Source organism: Anopheles ziemanni, chromosome 3 (genome assembly GCF_943734765.1).
Source record: "Anopheles ziemanni chromosome 3, idAnoZiCoDA_A2_x.2, whole genome shotgun sequence".
NCBI classification, from domain to species: domain Eukaryota; kingdom Metazoa; phylum Arthropoda; class Insecta; order Diptera; family Culicidae; genus Anopheles; species Anopheles ziemanni.
Genome location: NC_080706.1, coordinates 88,836,246 through 88,860,396, shown reverse-complemented (window position 1 = coordinate 88,860,396; position 24,151 = coordinate 88,836,246). Strand labels below are relative to the sequence as shown.

The 24,151-nt window shown below is 42.2% G+C and overlaps 3 protein-coding genes and 5 non-coding genes across 9 annotated transcripts; 4 read left to right on the top strand and 4 right to left on the bottom strand.

Annotated features, from left to right (window-relative positions):
* Positions 1–2,865: 2,865 nt before the first annotated feature.
* On the bottom strand, positions 2,866–2,938 carry Trnav-cac (transfer RNA valine (anticodon CAC)). Its single transcript has one exon. It is a non-coding gene; the product is annotated as a tRNA-Val (tRNA).
* Positions 2,939–3,089: 151 nt separating this feature from the next.
* Positions 3,090–19,468, bottom strand: LOC131288314 (mitogen-activated protein kinase p38b-like). 2 transcript variants are annotated; one of them, XM_058317435.1, is made up of 8 exons: positions 19,325–19,468; positions 18,361–18,782; positions 11,894–12,227; positions 11,401–11,635; positions 10,738–10,817; positions 4,233–4,387; positions 4,042–4,139; positions 3,090–3,966 (listed from the first exon to the last, which is right to left on the bottom strand). In XM_058317435.1, exons 2-8 carry the CDS (start codon positions 18,462–18,464, stop codon positions 3,893–3,895), a joined length of 1,080 nt encoding a protein of 359 aa, XP_058173418.1. In that variant the 5' UTR covers positions 18,465–18,782; positions 19,325–19,468; the 3' UTR covers positions 3,090–3,892. The 2 variants fall into 2 exon arrangements, with proteins under 2 accessions (XP_058173418.1, XP_058173419.1); XM_058317436.1 differs by having other exon boundaries at positions 19,330–19,468.
* Trnaf-gaa (transfer RNA phenylalanine (anticodon GAA)) lies at positions 4,939–5,011 on the top strand. Its single transcript has one exon. It is a non-coding gene; the product is annotated as a tRNA-Phe (tRNA).
* Positions 5,733–5,805, top strand: Trnaf-gaa (transfer RNA phenylalanine (anticodon GAA)). The gene has a single exon. It is a non-coding gene; the product is annotated as a tRNA-Phe (tRNA).
* On the top strand, positions 6,372–6,444 carry Trnaf-gaa (transfer RNA phenylalanine (anticodon GAA)). The gene has a single exon. It is a non-coding gene; the product is annotated as a tRNA-Phe (tRNA).
* A 1,372-nt stretch (positions 19,469–20,840) lies between the features above and the next one.
* Positions 20,841–21,365, top strand: LOC131285765 (ubiquitin-like-conjugating enzyme ATG10). The gene is made up of 2 exons (XM_058314622.1): positions 20,841–21,050; positions 21,112–21,365. The coding sequence occupies exons 1-2, from the start codon at positions 20,888–20,890 to the stop codon at positions 21,363–21,365; spliced, it is 417 nt and encodes a 138-aa protein (XP_058170605.1). The 5' UTR covers positions 20,841–20,887.
* Positions 21,366–21,823: 458 nt separating this feature from the next.
* Positions 21,824–21,896, bottom strand: Trnaf-gaa (transfer RNA phenylalanine (anticodon GAA)). The gene has a single exon. It is a non-coding gene; the product is annotated as a tRNA-Phe (tRNA).
* An 85-nt stretch (positions 21,897–21,981) lies between these two features.
* On the bottom strand, positions 21,982–23,937 carry LOC131288041 (uncharacterized). Its single transcript, XM_058317138.1, has 4 exons — positions 23,843–23,937; positions 22,871–23,764; positions 22,420–22,800; positions 21,982–22,354 (listed from the first exon to the last, which is right to left on the bottom strand). The coding sequence occupies exons 1-4, from the start codon at positions 23,867–23,869 to the stop codon at positions 22,154–22,156; spliced, it is 1,503 nt and encodes a 500-aa protein (XP_058173121.1). The 5' UTR covers positions 23,870–23,937; the 3' UTR covers positions 21,982–22,153.
* Positions 23,938–24,151: the final 214 nt, after the last annotated feature.

The following is a 24,151-nucleotide window of genomic DNA, read 5'->3' as shown; positions in this document are numbered from 1 at the left end:
GGAATCTCGCCGCCAGACGGAGGAACGTCTTCTGATGGGACGACGTGAGGAAACCCATCGTGAACGACGTGAAGAGCGTGAAAGTCCTCGTGAGCGAATGGAACAACGATTTGAAGCGGCACGTCATGAAGCAAGACGTGAAGATCGTCGTGAAGAGACTGACCGTCGGGTACGGGATGGACGCCGTGTCGAAGAACGCCGGGAAGATCTTCGTGACGCAGCTGAACGCATCGATGGCCGACGAGTCGAAGAACGCCGTGAAGAAAGCAGGGTAGATCTTCGTGAGGATGCTGAACGGAGGACTAACGACGCTCGTCGTGTTGAAGAACGTCGTGAGGATCGCCGTGAAGATCGACGTGAGGAAGCTAGACGTATGGAAAATTATGAACGTCGTGAAGATCGACGTGAGGAAGCTGAGCGGAGGGTAGATGATGCTCGTCGTGTTGAAGAACGTCGTGAAGATCGACGTGAAGAAGCTGAGCGTAGGATTAGCGATGCTCGTCGTGTTGAAGAACGTCGTGAAGATCGCCGTGAGGAAGCTAGTCGTATGGAAAACGATGAACGTCGTGAAGCTCGACGTGAGGAAGCTAAGCGTAGGATTAACGATGCTCGTCGTGTTGAAGAACGTCGTGAGGATCGCCGTGAAGATCGACGTGAGGAAGCTAGACGTATGGAAAATTATGAACGTCGTGAAAATCGACGTGAGGAAGCTGAGCGGAGGGTAAATGATGCTCGTCGTGTTGAAGAACGTCGTGAAGATCGACGTGAAGGAGCTGAGCGTAGGATTAACGATGCTCGTCGTGTTGAAGAACGTCGTGAGGATCGCCGTGAAGATCAGCGTGACGAAGCTAGACGTATAGAAATTGATGAACGTCGTGAAGATCGACGTGAGGAAACTGAGCGGAGAATAAACGATGCTCGTCGTGAGGATCGTCGTGAAAATCAACGTGAGCACACTGAACGTAGCTACGATGCTCGTCGTATTGGGGAACGTCGCCAAGATCGTCGTGAGGAATCTCGTGCGGAACGTCGTAAGGAAACACGTGAAAATCGTCGTGAAGAGACTGATCGAAGGGAAATCGCTGGACGTCGCGTTGAAGAGCGACGTGAAGAAGCTCGGGAGCATCGTCGTCAAGAAGCGGAACGTCGAGAAATCGGCGACCGCCGCGAAAGCAGCGAACGTCGCGAAGATCGTCGTGATGTAGAACGGCGTGAACTTAACGAGAATCGTGAGGAAAATAGCCATCGAGAAATGGCACGCAACGACTTCCGCCGCGAAGACGAACGTCGTGGTGAAAATCGCCGTGATCAACGCCGTGAAAACCGTGCAGACGAACACGAACGTTACGCCGATCGTGTGCGCGAGTCATGGCGCGAGTTGAACGAAGGTGGCAAGCTGGTCGCGTACCAGCAGGAAAACTCTTTCCTTTACCAGCTTATCCAGACGGCCGCCATCGTCGCGGTGCTAGGATATTGGCTGCTGAAGGACAATGTCAACGGGAACAATGATGTTGGCCTGAAGAAACCGGCCATCAATGGAGGAACTTTTTTTTCCAAGATTTTTAACATCTCACCCTCACTGGCTAGCAATGAATAAGACTTCCGGGACAAGCATGACTAAAAAAAAGCAAGCATAGTATGTTATAGAACAACACATTCTAATCAGCCCATATAATAACCAGTGCAAATGGATAGCCCCTGAAAATCCGGCAGGCTAACGAGGAACAACAGCAACTTAACGAATAGTTCAAAATATAGTACGCAACTATTCTATGTATATCTTTGTAGTTATCAGGCCATGATGATGCTTTCTGATTTTTATTTTCTATTCGTTTAGCTACTTTCTAGTAATCCACCATCAGAGCAGCTATCCCAAAAATGCAGGAAATGTTATAAGCTAACGAATATAAATTACTATCTACAAAAAGTGACATATTTCTAATCACAGCATTAATTATGGGGGTAATAATGGCCAACGTCAAGAAAATGCATGTGATACTGGAGGGTAAAAGCTAACACGATGAATCATCTCAAGGACCCTATTCCGGATGCTCTGGGAGGGTTAGAGATGATTCTAAGTAGGCTTTGCAAGAAAAGGATTAATTATAGCAGGCGAAACAAATATCTAGAACCCTTCTTTTCCTTCTTCTGTTTTTATTTGGAGGTACTTCAGGTTTGATGAAAATGTCATGCCAATACCACTTGCAAATACTACCCAAGAAATGCTGTTGAATAATAATCTCTTAGTAAACCAGCGTAAGATGCTTTGCCCGATAGCTTTATCCTTGTAATGCGTGCTCGATTTAGAGGAAAACTCGCGCTAAAATATGTATATGTAATAATGCAAACCCAGCAGCAGCAGCAGCAGTAGCATCCAGCAGCTCCATGTGACCATTATGCACAGTACTGGTGGCAGTAAAGCTGGGGATAGACGGATGCAATATTTCACTGCAATGAAATAAAATTTGACATTGCTACCAAAAATGACAGTGAATGCAATATTTCGATGCTTAACCATCTCGTTTGGATCTTTGCAATATTGCAATGAAATACGCATAGCAATATTGCAATGACTGTCATTTTAGGTAGAAATGTCAAATTTTATTTCATTGCATTGAAATATTGCATCCGTCTATCCGCAGCTTAACAGATGAACTTAATCCTCCACCCAACAACGGGACGACGACAGCAACGACAACGATGGACCAGGGAGACGGGCGACGATCTAGTATGCCGTAAAGAAATCATTGTTCAAAGATTAATAAAGCAAACCATATAAACATATAAATATATAATTAGCATAAAAAAATCATTTTCATTAAAATTCTTTATAATTTAGGCGAAAGAAATAAACAAAAAAGATTCTGTTTCCGCCCGGGTTCGAACCGGGGACCTTCTGCGTGTGAAGCAGACGTGATAACCACTACACTACGGAAACGCGATGACTGCTGGACGGTTAGGACTATATTTAAACACGGGCTCGTAACATGGTTATATAATTGTGAACGAATAGCTTCAACACAAGATCGAACATAACTTAAACATAAGAAAAATGAGAAAGGGGTTTTTATTTCCACAACAACATGTAGTTACGTTTGTCACAAGTACTTTATTCGTATCAAATGGTGTTAATTTCTTTACTGCCCGGTGGAAGAAAGCTTCCATCGGGAACATATTACTTACAATAATGAATTTTAACGCGAGTGTTTTTTAATATTATTTGAGGCTACTGTGTGGTTTATGTAGACGTTTTGAAAAAGCGTTACTCTGTATCTTCCACTCCCCACTAAAGCGTGCGCTGCCTTTTGACTCTATGCTCCGGATTAAATCTATTGCCCTGTGGCCTGTCCCTCTTGTGTGCTAGAGCGTGGTGTTTTGTTGTTCTGTTCACTGGTTGGTGTTAATAGCTTTATTTTACTTTATCTGTGTGTACGTCCACTGCCCGCTTACAGCCGAAAGCGACCGGCGTCAAATAGGTCCGCTCGCATTCTATTCGCTCCACAGTCTCCGAATGGCGTTCAACAACTCATTACCGGCTACGAAAAACGTAATATAATAATTAGAATAACCTGTGCTACGCTTTTACCGCCCCAAAACTAATAAACAAACCCCTAAACATTAATTTCCATCTATATGCCAAGCTCACTCATAATCAATGCTTCTCCCCCCTAGGCCTATCGTTCTGCTCCGGGGATTTTTCCGTGTTGCACCAGGAGATGCACCACATCGTTTCCGTGTTCCGATGGGGAACAATCAGCATCATGGAATCAGCTTGTTGCCATCCATGCAAGGACGCTTTCCGTTCGATGGTCCAAGTTTTCCCGCGCAGCAATAGGAAACACAGCGTTGAGGAAATCGGTGGACACAACTCAACACCACCTTTACGCGTAGTTTACGACTGCTGCTCACCGCCAATGTGTGCGTGCTGCTGTGGGACGAAACTGACCACTTCCTCGAAGACGAGTTCTGACGGGGGGAAAAAGAATGGGAAAATGTCGGATCAATCAGGTGTCTCTTTAAGTAAGCCCCCGGTTCCCTTACCCTTCCACCGCTCGACCGGTAGATCCATGTCCTCGAAGCTCTGATCGTACAACGACGAGGTCGGTTCGTCGGAAGGATCGGCATATTTTTCCAGGTACCTTCAAATGTAAGAAGAAAGGAGGAAATTATTGCAACTATGAGAGTGAGGATATTTTTTTCTCTTCCCCCCCCCCTCCCCCTGGGAAACTTACGGATGGGCCAAGGCCTGTTCCGCCGTTATCCGCTTGTCCGCGTCCAGCTCGAGCATTTTCTCCAACAAATCGATGGCCAGCGGATTAGCGCCACGAAACACGTCACTGAAGTTCCGCTTCTCCGTTCTCGGCAGGGAGCGGATGTAGTGGCGGGCCTAAAAGTGGAAAATAACAGAGAGGTTTAAATAAAGGATAATACCGTCAAAGTGGCAAGAGCATTGAAATAACACTAGTGTGTCCGCTTAGTAAAACCTCTTCGCTGGTGATTTTTGCCATCAGCTCGTCGTCGGGCGTCCCGCAGAAATACATAACCCGCGTCAGATGGTCGATGTCTGTGTTTTTTTAAAAGGGTGGTCGCCGTCGTCAGCATCAATCAGGTCGGTCGGGGGAGTTGGGATCGTCAGAGGAAGTCACAACAAAGTCATCCGAAAAGGGGAATGCGTCGGCATTTGAAGGATAACGGGTCAACAAAGGGCGTGAGAACGTCGGCATTGTGTGAAGAAGAGCAGCATTGCGCGGATATCAAAGAATTTGGAAGTTAAGGCATTTCCACAAGTACGCTATGGCAGTTTTCTACGTTCGGCCGTTCTGCGATAAATAACCCAGTGTTTAGTGGATGTCAGCTGCATGCGGTTAGTTTTTTAAATTAATGAAAACAGCTGTCGCTCTGTATACTCTATCGCAATAGTGCGTACCCTTCTCATCCGCCGAAATAGCTCAGTTGGGAGAGCGTTAGACTGAAGATCTAAAGGTCCCCGGTTCAATCCCGGGTTTCGGCAGAGACATACTTTTTTTCCTGCGCTGCTTCTCCGATCTTTTCCAAAATTTTTTTTGTTTGATTTTATTCTACTAGGTAATACTTCGGTTTTTCTAAACAAACATATTTTACAACCAATGGTAGATACCCTAGATTCAAGTGTATGACACTAGCTTTTTCACTCGCAATGATTGCTTCGGAAAGTTGGGGTGGCATGAAACGTTGAAATTAGAGCTAATGTGATTTTTGAGTTCCAAGCATACTCTACTCCACACCCGCGAGTAGAAATTTATATTTTCGTGCAGGTTTCTTTAGCATAAATATCGTTTGCAGAACATTATTAATCTTATATTTTGTTGAACACACATAATACTATTTTGAAATTGAAGAACTTTAGTGAATATCAGTAATACAGAAAATCTTTAAAACTAAGTATCATTATTAATTTTTTTTACAAACGGGATAAAAATACTGAGGTGAGTTAATACAAGGGTAATATTTTGCACACGAAAATACGATAAATTATTACTGTATAGAAATCTGCTCATTTCAGGCAGTTTGAAGTTTCAAAAGTAAAAAATTCACTTCAAACCAACCGGATAGCATATAATTTTGTAAAACAAAATTTGAATATGTTGCGTATGCGGTAAACATCTTTACTAAATCAACCATTCAATTGTTTCCCCAACGTTTATGTAGTCCTATTGCTATCTTGCACAGTTATTGACACGCCACCCCCACCCGCCGAAATAGCTCAGTTGGGAGAGCGTTAGACTGAAGATCTAAAGGTCCCCGGTTCAATCCCGGGTTTCGGCACAGAATACAACTAGTTTTTTTTGTCGACTAGTTATTTTTCATTGTGCTCATCACGATCCTGGAGACTTATTTATTCGTTTTAGTCCGTTTTTGGTACTTTCCTTTCATCAGAAATAACTCCGAATGTATTCGGAGCACAGACTCTCTGACGACATTTTCTTCAACCACAAGGTATCAGCTTATAAACAATACAAACAACTTGTGGGCGAAGCAAAAAACGAGAAACCCAAAGACGTAGTTCTTCCCGCCAAGACGGCGACGCGGTGTTCGACGAACCTGACGCCATTAAATGTGAAAAGAAGAGGACACAAAACACCATGTTCCAAAGCAAGTCGCCGCTGGGTGATAAGAAAAGGATACCGAACTAGTTTACTATCCTTTCCTCACCACGACAGCCAAACATGGGTCACCAACTGTAGCAGGATGATTATTTGCGCATAACGGAAGACTATTTGCAGCGTGTTTATCCTGCACTTATGTTTTTCTAAGATTTTGAAAGGAGAAGAAGAATAAATAAAGGGGAGCATCACTTGACCGGTACTGTTCCAGCGCCCATCCCCCCACCTGCCGAAATAGCTCAGTTGGGAGAGCGTTAGACTGAAGATCTAAAGGTCCCCGGTTCAATCCCGGGTTTCGGCACAAGAAAAAACGTACTCGAATTCTCGAGCGCAAATTTTTTTCATCGTGATTAACTTGGATTTTATGCTTTTAAGTTTAAAGACATACTAAAAAATGAATCTCAAACCAACTCTTCTGGTGGCCACAATCAATCACTCGACGGCGCTCCTTAGGTTGTCCCACCGTGTTAGGCAGATTAATTGATTTCCCCAAACGTCCACCAGCATGTTTTATGCTTTTTTGAGCAAAAAGAGACAAACCTGGGACCTGATCACATGACGATGGGGCGACATACATGGGAAGCCGATGACTAACACAAGACCTCATATGACAGATAATGACTTAATCAAGACGATCTCACCGGAGGGACGACGACACCACCGGTGGGCGGGCGGAGGGGAACAAGTGCCGGTATGGAATGATGATAACGCATCATGACACCGGGGACCGGCAACAGACACACACACACAACATCGACCCCCACCATCCGCGGGAAAAGGTATGTGTGGGCCTTCCCATTCTCGTCGCTGGCATTTTGCGGATTTGAAAAAAATAAAAACGCAATCAACCGAACGACATACGCACAACGGTGCAACTCTGTTTAAAGTAACTTGTACATACCACAGGAAATTGCTGCCACCGACTGCAGGGGGAAAAACCCGTCCAGTTCTTATTCGACTTTTTTTTTACTCCCCAACAACTGTGCAATCGCGAATCTTTCCAACAAACGGACAAGTAAACGAAGCAGAAAGGTGTTCCGATGGGCAGAAATGTATTCTTCACTTCATCTGGCTCGTATCAAGCTTCTAAGGAAAGAACTTTGAGTGAAATGATGATAAGTGGAACGAACCACAAGTTCCCAGACGGAATGTTATGTTAACACTTTGTAGCAAATTGTTGAATGAAAAAGCGATGGCGTTTAAAATCAAACAAAAGTGACGGGAAAGAAAAATAATCCAAACCGAAACCATACACGACAGACTTCTAAACGTGTCTGATTCAATCAATGTTCCTCTCATGCTCATAACGTTTATTGCCGAGGCAATAAAAAAAACCCCACCCAGCAATGATAGAATTCTATCCCGGTCAGGTAACAAAATTGTCGGGAAAACCGACAGAGGTGGAAAATCGTGCAGGAATCTGTAGAATGCTGTTCAAATTGAACATAATATGTACCGGTTTGTGACTTGCTGAAGCGGTGTCGATCGGAGGAGCGCTACCGATCGCGATCGGAACCCAACCGTGGCCGGAGATAGAAATGTCACGATGGCATTTAGCACTACTTGGAAATGGGTGTGTAAATAAATGAACTGCATTCCCTGTTTGCAGTCCACTTAGGTCGTAGTCAAGTCCAGCATCCAGATAGATGTGGAGAGAAAGAACTCGACTTACTTTCAGTCCAAAAGAGATTAACAAAAGAACCTTATTGATTTGGCTCCATCGATCCACATAATCCAATTTGTTGGATTCCGATATAGTCAACACGACTTTTAAAGTAAGGCAAACCCCCCATAGAGATGTGCAAGTGAGAAAAGTATATTATTTTATCATCAATAAGAACAGTAAAATAAAAGTTCCTGACAAAACTAGACCATTGACGCATTACATCTTGTAACTTTTCTTCGTTTCATGCTTTGCACAAATCGTTTCTTGCAGAAGAAAATGCAAAATTGACACCACGTTAGTTGATTTAAGTTATAAAGGGAAGGGTCTTTACGTTAAGTAAGTAATAAAACGGGTTTTATACGGTCAACACTAAAAACTGTTTGAAAGCTTTTGAAGCATTTGAACTAAAATAAGATCGAGGTCTGAACGTAAAAAAAACCCAACTTACAGTAAATTTAGAATGAAATGTAAAAAACTGTTCAATATTTATACATGCTTTTCATTTAGTTTCCAATCATTAACGAAGGATCAATATGGATCCGGTTCTGAAAATGCATCCGCTATTAGCAATGTTTTCATTAACGTTCTGCAATTTAACGTAAACATTTTTAGTTGAATTGGTTTCTATCAAACCTCCCTCTCTGTTTTATAAGAATGAATATACCGACAGAACTTAGTACATCAAGTTGCATTAAATTGACATGGCAGAGATATATGGTTGCACCGCCTGATCTACATGCGTTCTGTTTTATCTAATGAATCTCGACCCTCCCAAAGAGAGTCAACCAAGTCACTCCAAAAAGGCGACCACCCAGTCCAGTACTTTGACGAGCGTTCAGGGTCAGTACAGAGTGTTTGCCATAAAATCGTGCACCAGCCCCCGATTGGGTCGGGACGAAGTTGGTGATTTCCAATATTGCCCGCCCTCCCGCTAGGCACCCTCTTAGCTGCTGGCTTACACGACAAGTCTTAAGCACCTTGCACGAACCAGTGGGTTAATAGGCGCCAATCTACTTGTCGTACTTGGACTGATAGTGGTTGATACGAGGGTTCAGTTACTTGACACCACTTGCAGTTTGGTTTGGACCCTGGAGGCAGAAAATGTCACGCGACGCGTAAAAATGTTGTAAACCCCGCGCATTTAGCGCGCATTTGCCGCGCATTGTGACAGTGAAATGCGCGGGTCTGAGATACCCTCGTGGGCAATTTGCGCATGCGCATGGGTCAGTAATGGCGGCCCCCGAGTACCCTGTATAGTGATGGTCATCATAAAAACATAAGTCCGCCAGTTCCGTAATATTTTTATCATTATATATTTATTTAGGATTATCATACGTTAACGACACTGCTTAAGACTATTTTTAATGATAAATTTCACTGAATATCACTACCCTACACACCACACTTGCACACTAGGGAATATCAATGTCGAAAAGATCTTCTGATGCACATCCGAGCAGCGGGATCGGGATCCAAAACAAACTTCCGACGGAAGATGCTCTAGAAATGAAAATAGAGAGGAATTAAATTATTATTGATGTTGATACGCAATAATTGATGAAATACTTATCTTGTTTTGTTTTCCATCGATGAATTCTGCGAGATCGGATCGGACGCCGCCAGCAGCAGTACCTCTCCATGCGGAAGAGTAGCGATGTAAACAACACTACAACTTCCATTTTTGGGCTGAATATGAGCCGTAAACGAAACACATGCACAATTTCTTCAGTCTTATTTGTAAAGTTCACTAAATAACACTGAAAACATCATTATTTTACGCACTTTTTTATCACTGCGCTCGACGCGGACCAAGCGGTCCCGGCGGCTGCCATCACTGAACGCTCCCCTGACAGCTTGACTGTGAGCGTGGGTTTGAGACTATGGTGGCCAAAAATAAGTGTGATCGTTGAACAAAAATAGCGTCTGACGAATGTTTATCTGTCCTAATTTTTTTTAAATTAGATAATGTATTTTTGTACGCGGTTGAGGTTTCACCTATTCAACAATTGCATAAAAAATCGGTGATAAAAATAATTTATCCACCCACAATAAACTTTGTCCATGGGACAACCAAATCCCATAATAGTGTAGGCTGTTTGGCTTTGCATTGAGTGATTGTAAATCTGGTCGGAGTGTGAATTTGATTTTCATTGTTATTTTCAAATATATGGACGTAAATCATATTTAAATGATGGAATCAAACGCATAATCTCTTTTCTATGTTTATTTCCGTTGTAAAATGTGCTGAAATTATTTCAAGTGCATTATGGACATGTTTTTTAACTTTTTTAATCTGTTTAGTCTTACAAATACGTTTAGAATTTGACAAATTGATTGATCATTGATCAAATCGACGTTATTTATTTAAGTTTTGCAAAAATGAAAACGGTTTGAAAAATTGACTAAGTCCCAAAAGAGCGAGTACGAAAATCCGGGGTCGAAGGTGGGAGTAGGATGGCCTGCTGAGTGTATCAACGGTGTTGCACATCGTTTGAAAAGTATGGGCCAATGAGGGGTGGAAACGGGTGGAGACGGGAGAGACGTAGACGTGACACGGAATTTTGAGTTACCGCTGCCAGCAGGGGAGTGTGTGACTACAAAACTTGGCGACTTGACGGACAGAGTGTGGTGCCGGAAGAGTTGGTTCTTTGAGTGTCTAAACTTTATGCGCTTGAAGAAAATTCAGCATGCAATGTTACAACGCGCGTCCTTGTTTATGAAGAAACCCACCCCCCCTTGGAGTTAGATGAAGTGGCGTGTGTAAGTAATATTGTTAATTCCGAGAAAAGCGTTGTCCTCATTGCCCTCTCAAAACGGCATGTTTAACATCATCGAACCCATCCTTAATAACCCACCGAAGCTAAAAGCAAAAAAAAAAAGAAAGAACTCAACTAGCCTTAAAGCACTAAAACGATATTCATTACTCACACTTTCCGAGGAGATTTTCGCCATGAACTCATCGTTCGGTGTGCCGAGTATCTCCATGATAAGGTTTAGCTGATGAATGTCTGCGGAATGGAGTCAAATCGATGCAAAGAAGAACAAGAAGAAGAAGAAGTACCCACGTGGGTCAAGCGAAGGGTGAAAGAAAATCACAATACGAAAAGTTTAACTAACACGGTTGAGATAAAAAGCTTCCATCTATCAGGGGTTTTTTGTTTGCCTGAGCTAGTGCTGAGCATTTTAGTGACACGATAAAGAAACGGATAGGGAGAAATAACACTAACATTGATGCTAGTTTTGAACTAATTTTGCTTGAAGATATAATTGGGACGAAATCATTGTCATTTTAAAAGAATTTCGAATCAAATTATTTTTTCCTAAATGGCACAAAACCAATTGAAGGGTAAAGCGTTTGCCCTCACCATCACCAAATAAAATCAAACAAGCTAGGGGTTAGTGTATGGTAATCGAGAAAAATTAAACAAAAAGTTCTAAACAACCACAACTCAAACGAACGAAAATACAAATTTTAAAACGTGAAAGAAAGCACACGGCGTGAGTTCTAGCAAAGGCACAACACAACCAAGCGGGAGGAGAGAAAGGGAAGCGTTTGCTTGGCAAATCGATTCGGCATTAAAAAAAGGATACGGTCGGTGCCGGGGAAGAGTGTCCGGCTGGTCAGCAGCTCCGCCATGATGCAGCCGACCGACCAGATGTCGACGGTTTGGTTGTAGTGCATCCAGTTGAGCATGATTTCGGGCGCCCGGTACCAGCGGGTCGCGACGTAGCCGGTCATTTCGTTCTCGGTCGGCCGGGCCAGCCCGAAGTCCAGTATCTTCAGCTCGCAGTCCTCGTTCACCGCGATGTTGGACGGCTTCAGATCCTAAAGGCGGTCGCAAGAAGAGAGGGGAGAGAGAGAGAGAGTCGATTAGTGGCGGACAGGCGGTGGACAATTAGCCGGCGGTGGTCTCGATCGATTTTTCAACCCAGCACGACGGAGTGTAGTGTTTCGACACGGCGTCACGACCAAGGGTCATTCGTCAAACCGGGCAAATATGGCTCCATACCGGGCCTAGACGACATTTGACACGCAACACCGGTCCGTGGGTCCGTGGTTTGATTAATAGTTAATTGGTCGTACCCGGTGGATAATGCCGGCACTGTGGATGTACTTGAGGCCGCGCAGGATCTGGTAGACGAGAAACTGGACGTGCTCGTCCGAGAGGCGCTGGGTGCGGATGATGTTGTTCAGGTCCGCGCCCATCAGGTGCGTGACCAGGTAGACCTGCTGGAACGACTCGAGCGTTTTGTCGCCGGGATGGAACACGTCCAGCAGGCCGATGATGTTCTCGTGGTTCATGTGCTTCAGCATGCGCAGCTCGCGGTAGGTGCGCTTGGCGTGCACGGCCGACTGGAACGGGCGGGCCAGCTTCTTGATGGCCACCTTCACCCTGTGTTCCGTGTCCATCGCCGAGCTGTAAGTGGAGAGAGAAAGAGAAAGAGAGAACCGGAGACATTAGTAAGCATCGATAAAATCCGACATCGTGTGTTTAATGTGTGTTTAGGGAAGTAGATGACGGATTTACTACTTTATAAACAACCTAATTATAAGTCCGATAAAGAACAAAACTAATTCTTAGTAAAATCTTAGATTTGGGGCCCAAGATTTTTCCATTTGTTTTCCTTTGTTTGGGACTTTTTATTGAACTCCGATAATTTTAGATCGATAACACCGATAAGGTCCGCGAGGAAGTTTATTCAACCTTTGAGTAATAGTTCTAGCCATCTAGTCATTGCCATATTACGAAAGATGGTAGGAAGAACTAACGTCATAGTTCTACAATCGGAGAATTTGATATTGAAATAGAGCAGAAACCAATGTTAAATATAATTCGACACAAAATATGGGAGCAATAATTGACTTATGAAGATGGGATATAAAAATCAAAATAATTAGGTAAAGATACAAAAATAAAACATATTGTCTAAGTGTCTCTCTACCAAATGATTTAGCAAAATGTGACACAACCATTTTCGTAACGTAAAATTTATAAGAGTAACAGTCAAAGAATAATAATTATTTAGATTACAGGTTAAAAAATTGTATTTTCTTGCTTGAAAATCTTTCTTTTACAGATAAAAGCGGGAATTAGTTTAGCATAAATAGTTCTTCGAAAATATTTTCATCTGTTTAGCAAAGTGAACTGAAAATCGTTGTCTAAATAGAAAAAAGATTGGCTTAATCATACCAGTGAGGGAAAACCAACGATTTTAGTTGATATTGGGTAATCTAACAATCAATGTAATGACTGGTTCGTAACTTTAGTATTCACTAGTTGGTGCTCAAAATAGCTTGAACTTCTAAAAAAATTATATCGAAGTGTTTGTTCCTTGTCTACCACATAGAATTCTGCATTTCAAACAGTTTGGTGATTCATTTTTTTTTAATTGTATAACATGAAATGACATGTTTCTTAACGGTTTAAATGATCCCAGACGAAACACGTCGTAAAAATAAGGCAACCATAACGGCCATTCATCCAGTGCCAGTTAATGTAAATTTAGACCAAATAATCAACGTTTGTTTCAATGCGATAAATGGATGTAAAAGTCGTTAAAACTGTTGGCAAGGTACTTCATTGCACCAGAAAACCTCCATCTGCCCGTGTGTGTGACAGTGTCTCAGGAACCTCGTTTCCTTCCGGTGCAGAATACAGAATATGATACCTTACCATCTTTTGCACCAGCGAGAATAAATATTGCCTCATCCATTTGCCGCGGAATAGTTTCACAAATAGATGCAAACGACAAACGCCACTATTCTTACGGATACGGACGATGGTCCCAAGCGGCCTTCGCCCTTCCCTCGTAAGCAAATTCGCAGAAAGCTACCGGGTTTCGTTTTGTTTATCCCCGGTTGCAATCTTATTTATAGGTGCATCCGTCCCAAGCAGGGGGGGGGGGATTTTCTTCGGGAGCTCTGGGTAGGAAAAACAAGGAACCCCAGCGAATGGTTTGGTTTTTCCTTAGCTCCCCAAGGCGCTTCGGTGAGAAGTGACGTGAAACAGAAACTGCACCGGCTAATTATTCACACCTCGTCAACGTTACACGCCTGGGGGTGGTCGGAGGGGGGTTTGGGGAGGGAAATAAGAATACAAATCGTTACCCCAAGGTTAAGGTGAAGCGTTTCAAACAGTCATCAGAACAAAAATAAAGAGATGCTGAGAATGTATGATATAATGCAAGAAGAGTAATGACTTTGTATGTGCGAGCATGTGTTTAACCTATCGAGAACTGTTTCCGTTTTTGCGATGGAATTAAAATAAAATAAACAACAAAATGATGATTAAAAATTAAAATCTAAATTATATTACTAACTGATAATTTAATATTAAAAACTAAATAAATGATTAAGAAATAATAATTCTGGGTGTAATGTGAGGACGTTCCGGTTAAACAGTTGAAAAAGTGATAACAAAGTAAATTAAAAACGGATTTGAATGTAATAGCAGCAGAAGCAGTAGGAGCATGAGGAGAACTAATGATGTAATGAAGGGCAGTAATAAAATAATGAAGAGCAGTTGAGTTCAGGGCCAATTTGTTCGTGTTAACATGTTCTTGGTTCGCATGAAGCTCTTGTTCGGCAGTGTTTGGTTTGTTTGGGTCATCCGTGATTAGAGCAACATTGGTGTTACCATTAGCAACGAGTGATGACGCCAATGTTGGACTTACTAAGGATGAAATATTAAAATAAAAAAACCAAACAACTGTTTCACATAACCAAAGAACAGGTTAACACCGTCAATTTGGCCTTAAAACAGGGTAATGAAGATAAAGTTCACATTGGAATTGGGTAATTCAGATTTAGGGGAATTCATGAAACCCAACAAATTCAAGAGTCCTTGAAAAACAGATTCATGAAGAGCAAAGAGTAACTAACATTGCACGCTTCGAAAAATCTAGCAATGTTTTGAGATTTAAACTAAATTAATGTGAATGAATCTTGACTGAAAGAATCTTATGGCATACTCGCCAAAAGATGCATAAGGCACAACTTTGGTTGCAATGATCGTAAAACGGGTTCAAATAAAGTTTAAATGAAATCGCCAATTAGTTGCCGTAGGTTTTATTGCATCGCGTCCGCTAAATCGTGTCGAGTTTCTCACTGATGACCATAATTATCCATTCGTCATTTAATCGTTTGAATCGACTCTAATGGACTTGAGGCTATTTGGCTTCAAGCTTCATCTTTTGCTTGAAACGCCAGCTCGTCACCTGCGTAGACGAAACGGGGCCACCGCGAGACGCAATAGTCGTGCCCTTTCGGCCAATAATGTTTGTCATACAAACAAACCCACCCACCACCACACCTCCGCGCACCCCTTTTCCACCCACAACAAACCGACCAGTGGACGGACGCGCGTTGATCGATTGTTGCAAATTGGCCGCGTGACGATTTGCTTTGGCCACAAAGGTTGCTAATGACGCGCAACGCGCTGAAGAAGTGGAAGGAGGGGGAGGGGCAGGGGGGGTGTTAGTGGTGGGACACGGCAGTGCGAATGCAATCCATTTTCCACACCAATAAAAGACGCAAGAAGAGCGATTTTTAAAGACCGTTATTTTCCAGTAGAGAAAGAAACAAAATTAAAAATAAGAAATAGTTAAAGAATTGTTTTTTTTTCGACTCAAGAGATCCCTCTATCCATGCGATATTATTTATGGTTGGTTTTATAGAAAGCATGTTGAACATGGTTTTTACTGCAAACTTCAGTACAATCGGTTAATAAACAGGATCAACCGACCGCCGGAAGATCGAGAAGATTGGAAGCACAATTTGCACACCCAGTTTAACACTGTTTTACCCCTACTTTGTGGGGTTAAAGAGTAAACCATGTTTACTAAATAGACCTTAGCGCAATGAAGGACTCTTTCCTGGGAAGTCCAGAAATTACGTTCATCAGCGACGAACCGTTCCATCATTGATAACGAGCCGGTGCTTGATGGGATGGCGAAGTATTGCGACGATGGAGTAATAATTTTGCATTGAAAAAGTGTTAAATAGGGGAATATTTTAGCACATTATCCATACATGTATTATAAAATCGTTAAAACCCAACTTTGAACTGGAAATAGGTGTGCCTCAAAATCATCGAATGTGCCTTAACTCTCATTTTGAAAAAAGGCAATGATGGATTAAAAATTCATTAACATGACACAAAAATGAATTTATTCGTTTATAAATTATACTGTGCCACATCTACTTATTCTATGGAGCATTAAAATACCATCCAGCCATTCGCACGTACTGTGAATTAAACAGAATGAATGCACGCTGGCAACATGTGGCGAATGTTATTTACATTTCGCACCCCTCAAGTGCATTATGACGGAATCGTGTGCCGACCGGCGCTTACACAATTTCCAGCCGCTTTTCTAGGGGTGGAAATCGTGCCCGAGCATCTAATCTTATCTTCTTGCATAGCGATGTGTTATCTAAAATACTTTCCCGAGGCGTTCGCTGGTGGTTGGATGGTGATTGGCCGCGTGGAGACGTCAGTTATCTATTTTGTTTTTTCAAACACATATTTCAACTTTAATAGAAGATACCAGAAGGTGCAAAAGGGAAAATATTTGTCTACGTCTTTGTAGCATTAGGTTAAACTATTTGCATGAAACGTTAATCATAGCAATAAATTTCGATTCCAATTAAATTCCTTTTTGTATGTACCCTCGTGAATAATTTAAATTCAAGCAAGAAAAAATAAAGTTCTCGTATTCAACGAAAATGCCAAGGAATACTGGTAGTGTCATAGGCCACAACGTGTCGTACTGCCCACATCATCTGGTTTAAGGTGTAAAAAACGGAGCCACAGAATGTTGGTGAATGGCACAATGACGACATGCGGCATAAGGAACGATCACCGGGGTTCAAGTAACAAAAAACTCACCTAAAGGAGTTCTAACTTTGATTGTGACTAACACCAAGGTACTGTAACCGGTGTTGCTTGAACCAACTGTAGTTATAAACTGGAAGACACACCTTTTTCTATGCTAAAGCAGTCTTAAAGTAAGTGTAACAGGATTGAAGTTCTTTGTATTCAGTTACTTGTTACAATTTTAACTGAATATGATATTTTATTCAGTATCAGATGAATCTGAATTGGAGAGTTCCACTTTTATGCAAATCAAGATATGAAAAGGTTCTTAGAAACAGTAAAAGCTTCTAGTAGCTTTTTCAAGGAGTAATTTTATTATGCACACACACAAAAAGCTTCAAAAACGGTCAACAATGCAGCGATGATGCAATCACACATGATCTGCCGGAGTAAATAATGACAATTGTATTTCTTTCCGTTGTAAACCAAAGAAGAATTTTTGATGTGATGTTTTTGCCGAAATTTGGAAATCATCACAACGCGACACCGTTTGGACGCTCGACGAAACCATCAACGATGCGTTTCCAATACATTCCACCTTCCGTCCTTGTAGCCACCGCCGCCGCCACCACCGGATGGCCGCATGCGGATGGGGCGGAATTACGATACTCTTCGCGGCTTCAAAGGCCACAAACTTGGCCGAGCCGGAACACGCTGGAACCGGTTTGTTGTGCAAACAAAATGGGAATGCCGGAGCGAACAGGAGAAGAGCGAAAAAAAAGAATCCAAACAGCTATGCCACCTACGGAGGCGAAGGAGCAGCAGCTGAAGCTGTTGGATGAATGTGTGTTGTCGAAAAAATGGTATTTGATTCTGCCTCCTTCGATTGTGGGCGAGAAGCTGCGAGGAGTTTGACTCCACCTGATGGATAAAGTTGATCCAGGATTGGCGTTTGAAAACGAAGTTTTATTTTTTTATAATTTAATAGCACCACAAAAATTTATATAGCACACAAAAACCGTTAATTAATCAATTTAAAATGACTCCTCATTTTGTTCTTGATCGCCATTGATTTTCGCACAGAAGCAAAGTATTTTCGTTTTTTCTCCAACTGGTTCCTTTTACTATCGAGCGTTTCCATGGCTATTCCTTATGTATTGGCAATCATCCAAAAAGTATTGTGTCTACAGTTGTTTTCGTTATGACTTAGTGGAAACTGGCCCATGCGACGTCTGGCAAAAGATAATTTTAAAATCAATATTGAGCACAACGAAATCTTCATTTTTCTCTTCTCCATGAACGATGACAAACGGTGACAAAGATCTGAGATTGAAACCTAATTTAATTAATTAGAAAGTGTTGTAACCGTTGGAAAACCTGTATTTCCGGTTGATATGTTTCGAATATGAATCACAATTTTGTCCTCCAATCCAATTGGTTATTGTCTTGATTTTTTAAATACTTCTTGTTTTCAAATTCTTCCACAAAAAAACAAAAAATATATTATTGGTAGATTTAAACCCAAAAAAAAAAATACTACAAAGAAGGAAAACGACCCAAGTAGATTAATCACCAGTTATCGATCACTTTTATGCGGTTATTTATTGCAGGTGAATTTACATCGCTCGGGAATAAATTTACACGTTCATTAGAACGAAAGTAACCGTTGGGAACGGGTAAAATGATGTCATGTGTGTACTGCCACCAACCACCGTTGTCCAAGCAAACTTACCAAACCTGCCCGTAAGCGCCGCTACCGACCGGCGTCAGCATCTGGTACTTTTCCGGAACTTCCCATTCCGTTTTGTTGATCTCGGTTTTGTAAAAGTCTGGCATCTTGTGGCCGATTGTGCCTTTGGACGGTGCTCCACCTATCCTGGGGGGTGCCTTGATGTTGATTGATACTTCCTGGCTCCTTGCTATCGGCGCCGATACAGTCTCGCCACCTCCTTTGATCGTTACCGTCGTGATCGGGAGGTGTGCTGTTGTGTACAATATCACAATATCACAATCACCTTGTGTTTCGTCACTTTTAAGTGTGGACGAAGGGGGGGGATTTTCGCGTCACCGCCACTTGTCACAATACTCGAACCTTTTTCACACTTTTTCACGCCAGCGATAAGCGAGGGGTGTACAGTCCACCACACACATTAACTAAATGAAGAGAAGAGGAATTGTATTACACGCACTGCGAGGATAATTATAGTTGCGTGGCGGAACACCAGCGCAGGCTTATCTCGGTGTGCGCAGCGACAAATCATATGAGCTCGTAAAAAAGATAGCCCCAGCGAGGATGGTTGGACCGTTTCATTCTTTATCTGTTGGACGACGGTGGCAAATGTGTAGCTTTTTCAACCTTTAAACCACTTCACAAATTATGAAAACCACCATGCACCTCTTCTATTTACAGGGATTGTACATCAAACGGAACACCGAAAACAATCACACTGCGGAAAAGAAGATGGTGACATGCACACTACACTGCACACAAACACACATACACAAACGTATTGCAAACAACAAATGGTGGGAAAAAATATTTTTAGATTCCAACGCCCACTGCGCGCTGATTTTGGGCAACTTTTTTACAACACCTCACACTAAATCGGACACGGAAACAGATGCGGAGTCGCACACGGAACGGGACACTTCGAGCAGAGTTTTGGACAAGGAATTACTGAACAAATGAAGAATACCTCACCACAATTCACACTTTTGATGACGCGGACCCGCCGGAAAATCGTATGAACGGCGGTTTTCCGGTGCTGTTCAATGTTTTGCACGATTTACAGCGACAGGTGGAAGGAAAAAAGCAAACGGGGCGGGGAACAAAACACGCGAAAACGTAACACCGTTCCGCTCGACGGCGTGTAAGCGACTGCTTCAACTGACAGCGGCGTTGACTGGCCATGCAGTATGCATCCCGGTTGACAGAAATTCAAATTTTCTGCTGGTGTCATGTACTTCCAGCAAGAGTCCCAGCAACCTCCCAGCAAGTCAAAATTTGACGGATCGCCCATGTATTGCCGCACACATTTGCATTGGTTTGCTTGGTGGTGTGGGTGAGACTAGCTCGCGTGTAGGTGTGTGTGTGTGTATGGTATATTCTACGAATGTGATATTTTCTTCTACCCGCAGAATGCTGCGGTGAAATCAAAACATTTGTTTTTTGAGAATTAAGTCATCGGATGTTTATTATTCGGATATTTGCGATCACACTGTTTTCTGACTTACCAGTGTAGAGTTCCGGCCTCTGCAGTGGACTTGCCGTCCCAGAAAGATCCAATTCTTATTAGAATATGCGATCCAGCTCATGATCCATTCGACGCATTCTTTAGCTTTGCTTTTCATTCCTAAAAGTAAAAAAAAGATAGAATGTTACTGATTTAAAGTACCTAGATTTCCATCATTTTCATACGTTTATTAGTTTGTTCTTACCTCAGCAGTATTAATGGCACGATCATAACACTTGATGCACAATGCACTTGCGTCTGCACTCTGAGATTGCTATGACCAGAATGCGCAAATACATGATGCTGTGGTCGCTCCAGCAAGAAACACACTCACATATCTCAAATACTATTCGTACGTAAGTACGTGTACGCGTATAACGACACAGTAAGCATTTGGCGATAGTTTGGTGTTGCATGGTTGCAAAGGATAGAATATACATAGGACGCATTCGTACCTTTTCTCTCCCTAAGAAAACGACCAACGCACACATTCTCATTTCTAATCATAGAGTTAAGGGGGGGAGAAGTACAGATTTTTGGATGCGGGGACCCAAAATCAGGGTGAACTGACATTTGTCGTCAACCGGGTATGTTTCAACTTGTGACAAGTGCATAAAATAGCCGATTTTTTCATTACTTTCTGGATCCTTAACTGATTTTAACAAATGACCCCTTAAAAGATTGGTCATTTTTCAAGACACGCAACACAGCGAATTTAAAATTTTACTATGTTTTCTTGTTTTTCAGAGAAGAAAAGTAGTAACCTTGGTAACCGTTACGAACCGTTTCGTCGACACTGGCCTGACATTGAGAATATAAACAAAACTACCACCTTACTCAACCTTACCACCAGCTGTGGTCATAAAACAAAATAACAACAAAATGCTGCTCGTCGATTTTGTTCACTATTGCTCTTCGTTTATAAGCCAATCAGTTCGTACGGGTAAAAACTGGGAACTAATTAGCTCCGAAGATAAAGCATTCCTTCGTTTGGTGAAAACGCATGAGTTTAGAAACGTGTCTTCGATGAAATCGCCGGTGGTAAACAGTAATTTTATTGATTTGCCCGTTGGCAACGATCCTTCTAGTGCCGACGATGGCTGCTTCGAACTTTGCTCCATTGAATATCATGTCGTATTCAATGAGAGTTACGGGGTACCAATGCTTTTGTTCAATATCTACAGGGAATGTAAGGAGGAGATGTACTTTGCGCACCAGATCTTGTTGCTAATGATTCTTGTTTTTTGCAGATCCAGGCAGGATGAATATGGAAGAGGCATGGGATGCATTGGAGCTATCGAAAGAAGTGAGTTCGTCGAAAAAATATGAAACTTTGACTATGGTCGAACATCCTTTGCTGTTTCGTCCGTTCCTGTGCCTTCATCCGTGTAAAACGATTGATATACTGAGCAGCCTGCAATCGGTCAATCCTATTATAACGTTTTTGTCAACGTATGGGCCGTTTGTGAATTTAAACGTTTCAGATTTGCCAACATATGAGTAAGAGTTTGAAAAAGTCTAATTTTGTGGTTTTGAGCAAGGTAGAAGCGCATAATACGTTTGTTTGTTTAGCTAAGTCTATTTTAGGCTCCGTGAAAAAGTATCCGACTATTTTATGCTGCAGGATTTTTACGAGTCTACCAGACTCGTATAGTATTGTTTATTAAAATTGTACAACGTTATTTTAAATATGTATATATTGAGCAAATTCATCATCTATTTTATTAATATTAGTACCATTGAATTTTGAATTCTAATTTGTTTTTACGAGCTAGTAACAAAGAAAACAACTGATAGAAGTTGAACTAACATATCTACCCGGATTCTGATTTGTTCATATACGTAATATAAATATACTATTGCTTAAAACTATTTAAAGTGAAAGCAATGGAATCAAAGTAAAAATACTCAAGCGACTACAAAAACGCATAAAAGATTCAAACAAAAAAAGTTCGCTGTCATTGCCGAAACCCGGGATTGAACCGGGGACCTTTAGATCTTCAGTCTAACGCTCTCCCAACTGAGCTATTTCGGCAGATAGAAAGAGAGGTTCAAAACGGGTATAGATTCTATCACTGATTCACATACGATTTACACCGCTGTTTACTGATTCACTATGTTTTCTATATTAATCGTCCTCATTGTAGCTCCTCTTAGCAATCTAAACATGCATTCACATTACCCTAAATATCACGTATCCTGTTACTGACCGAACGTTCTGTTCTACCCCCTTGTTTATCCACGATACCTAGCCCCGCGGTTGGGTATCTTTTTGAAAGCTATTTTTAAGCATCACATATGACCATCTTTTTCGGTAAAGATTGTAGAATCCTTCGTCGACACACAGCAATGCGGCATGAGACGCCGGAGGCTATCGAATGTCATGTGGTGCTTGCCACTTTCGCTCGGAATGAGGTACAAAAAGCAATTCTTGATGACATAGCTTTGCAGAGCAGGAAATCTTGCGGGTATTGCATCCAGCATGGACACTTCCTGTGAATCAGCGGGTGACGTTATTAGGATTTTAAATTCATACATTCGAATTCTAAACAGCTTACCGAAACGATGGTGTCGGTGACTAGTCGTTCCAAGTGTGGCACGTTGGGACAGTTCGTGAATATTTTGCTTGCAACGGACATATCCTTGATGACGAGCGTCCGGAGCTTGGTAAGCACAGTCAGATTGCTAAACGCATTCGAGTCGAGTTCGTTGTCAAAGTTTTGCAAACAGAGAAAGTTTAGGCTGGGAAACGCTTTCGCTATTTGTTTAACAAACTGAGATTGATTTTTGTTCGCATTGCTGTAGTACAGCGTGGTTAGCAATTTGAGTTCCGATTCGAACAGCGATAGGTGTTTGTACGGCACCACTAGCGTTTCCAAGGCTGGTAGGTGTAGTTCTTTGGGTTCATCGGCCTTTGGACATCCTTCGAGATTGAGATTCTGTAATGAGCAAAATAATAGTTATTATCCATTCCCATATCATAATGCGCTTCTTTCGTGTTTTACTTACTTTTAGTTGCTGACATCCATTAATAAACTGATTCACCTCAACGGTCAGCCTGATATAGTTTATGACCAGTGTTTTCAGTGACTTGGCGTACACAAACATCTGAAGAAAGTCAATGTCGAAAATATGACACACGTCTTCCACTTGTAACGATTGCAGACCGACAATAGTTCTAGCAAATATACCATCCTTGTCCAAAGGCCGCAGGAGCACCGGAGACACACTATAGGGTATATATTTATCGTTTCGCAGCAATATGGACAAGCGCTTCAGGGATCTGCAATCACAGTCGAACAGTTTTGCCACGTGGTCCTTCGATATAAAGGATACCTGCAGCTCGACCAGTTGAGCCGAAATGGTGCGCAATAAGTCCATCTCACTACGATACCGGACCGTAAGGTGCAGTGTGTGCAGGTTGGGGGTGTGCAGCGTGCATCGTGAATTCTGATAAAACGATATGTTCAGCTTTTCCAGGCGCGCACTGTCGATCCGGACACCTTTGCGTAGCGCTCCGTTTACCGAAATGTTCAACTCTTTGAGGTGTACCAGATTGGGCAGGTTTTCCAGCACTAAACCGAACGCTACTCTATGCTCGGAGCGGAGAACAAAGGACAGGGAGTTAACCATCGCTTCACCGCCACCAAACGATTCACCGATCGTTTGTAGTACTTCCTCCGTGTCGAGCATTGCGTTCGAATTGAGTTCGATATGCTTTTGACGATTCAGCAGCTCAACTCGGACGCCCGAGAAAAACCTTGCCTTGCTATAGTTGTACAGGACAAGCTTTTGGTGGCGTATGTAATGTTCGGAGTTGATGATATCATTCCAACGGCAGCAAACCAGCGAGACACGTTGGCGGTCTTTCCATGACAGGTAGTCGAATATACGGCACAGTACCTAAAAATGCAGTATCACGGGAAATTACGCACAACTTTTCGCTTCGTTTATACAGCACACGGATACTAGTTATGCTACCTCGTTTGGGAAATAGTTTAAATTCATTTGAACTGCCCACGGATTGCGTCGCGAAGGGAATTTGTCAACACAGTAACAACCAGCTCGGCAGAACTGTTTCTGTACACTCAAAACAAACGTGCACAAAGTATAATTAGTTGGAACATGTTTACATTCAGTACGTTACGACACGTTATGTGCTTCGAATCAGCTGTTTCTCATTGCAACAGCCGTTAGCCGTTACACATGACACTTGGGATTTCAAATTATTAACGGTTTTTCAAAAAGTAATAAAATCGTTAAAATGTTTAAATGAACAAGGTGCGGATT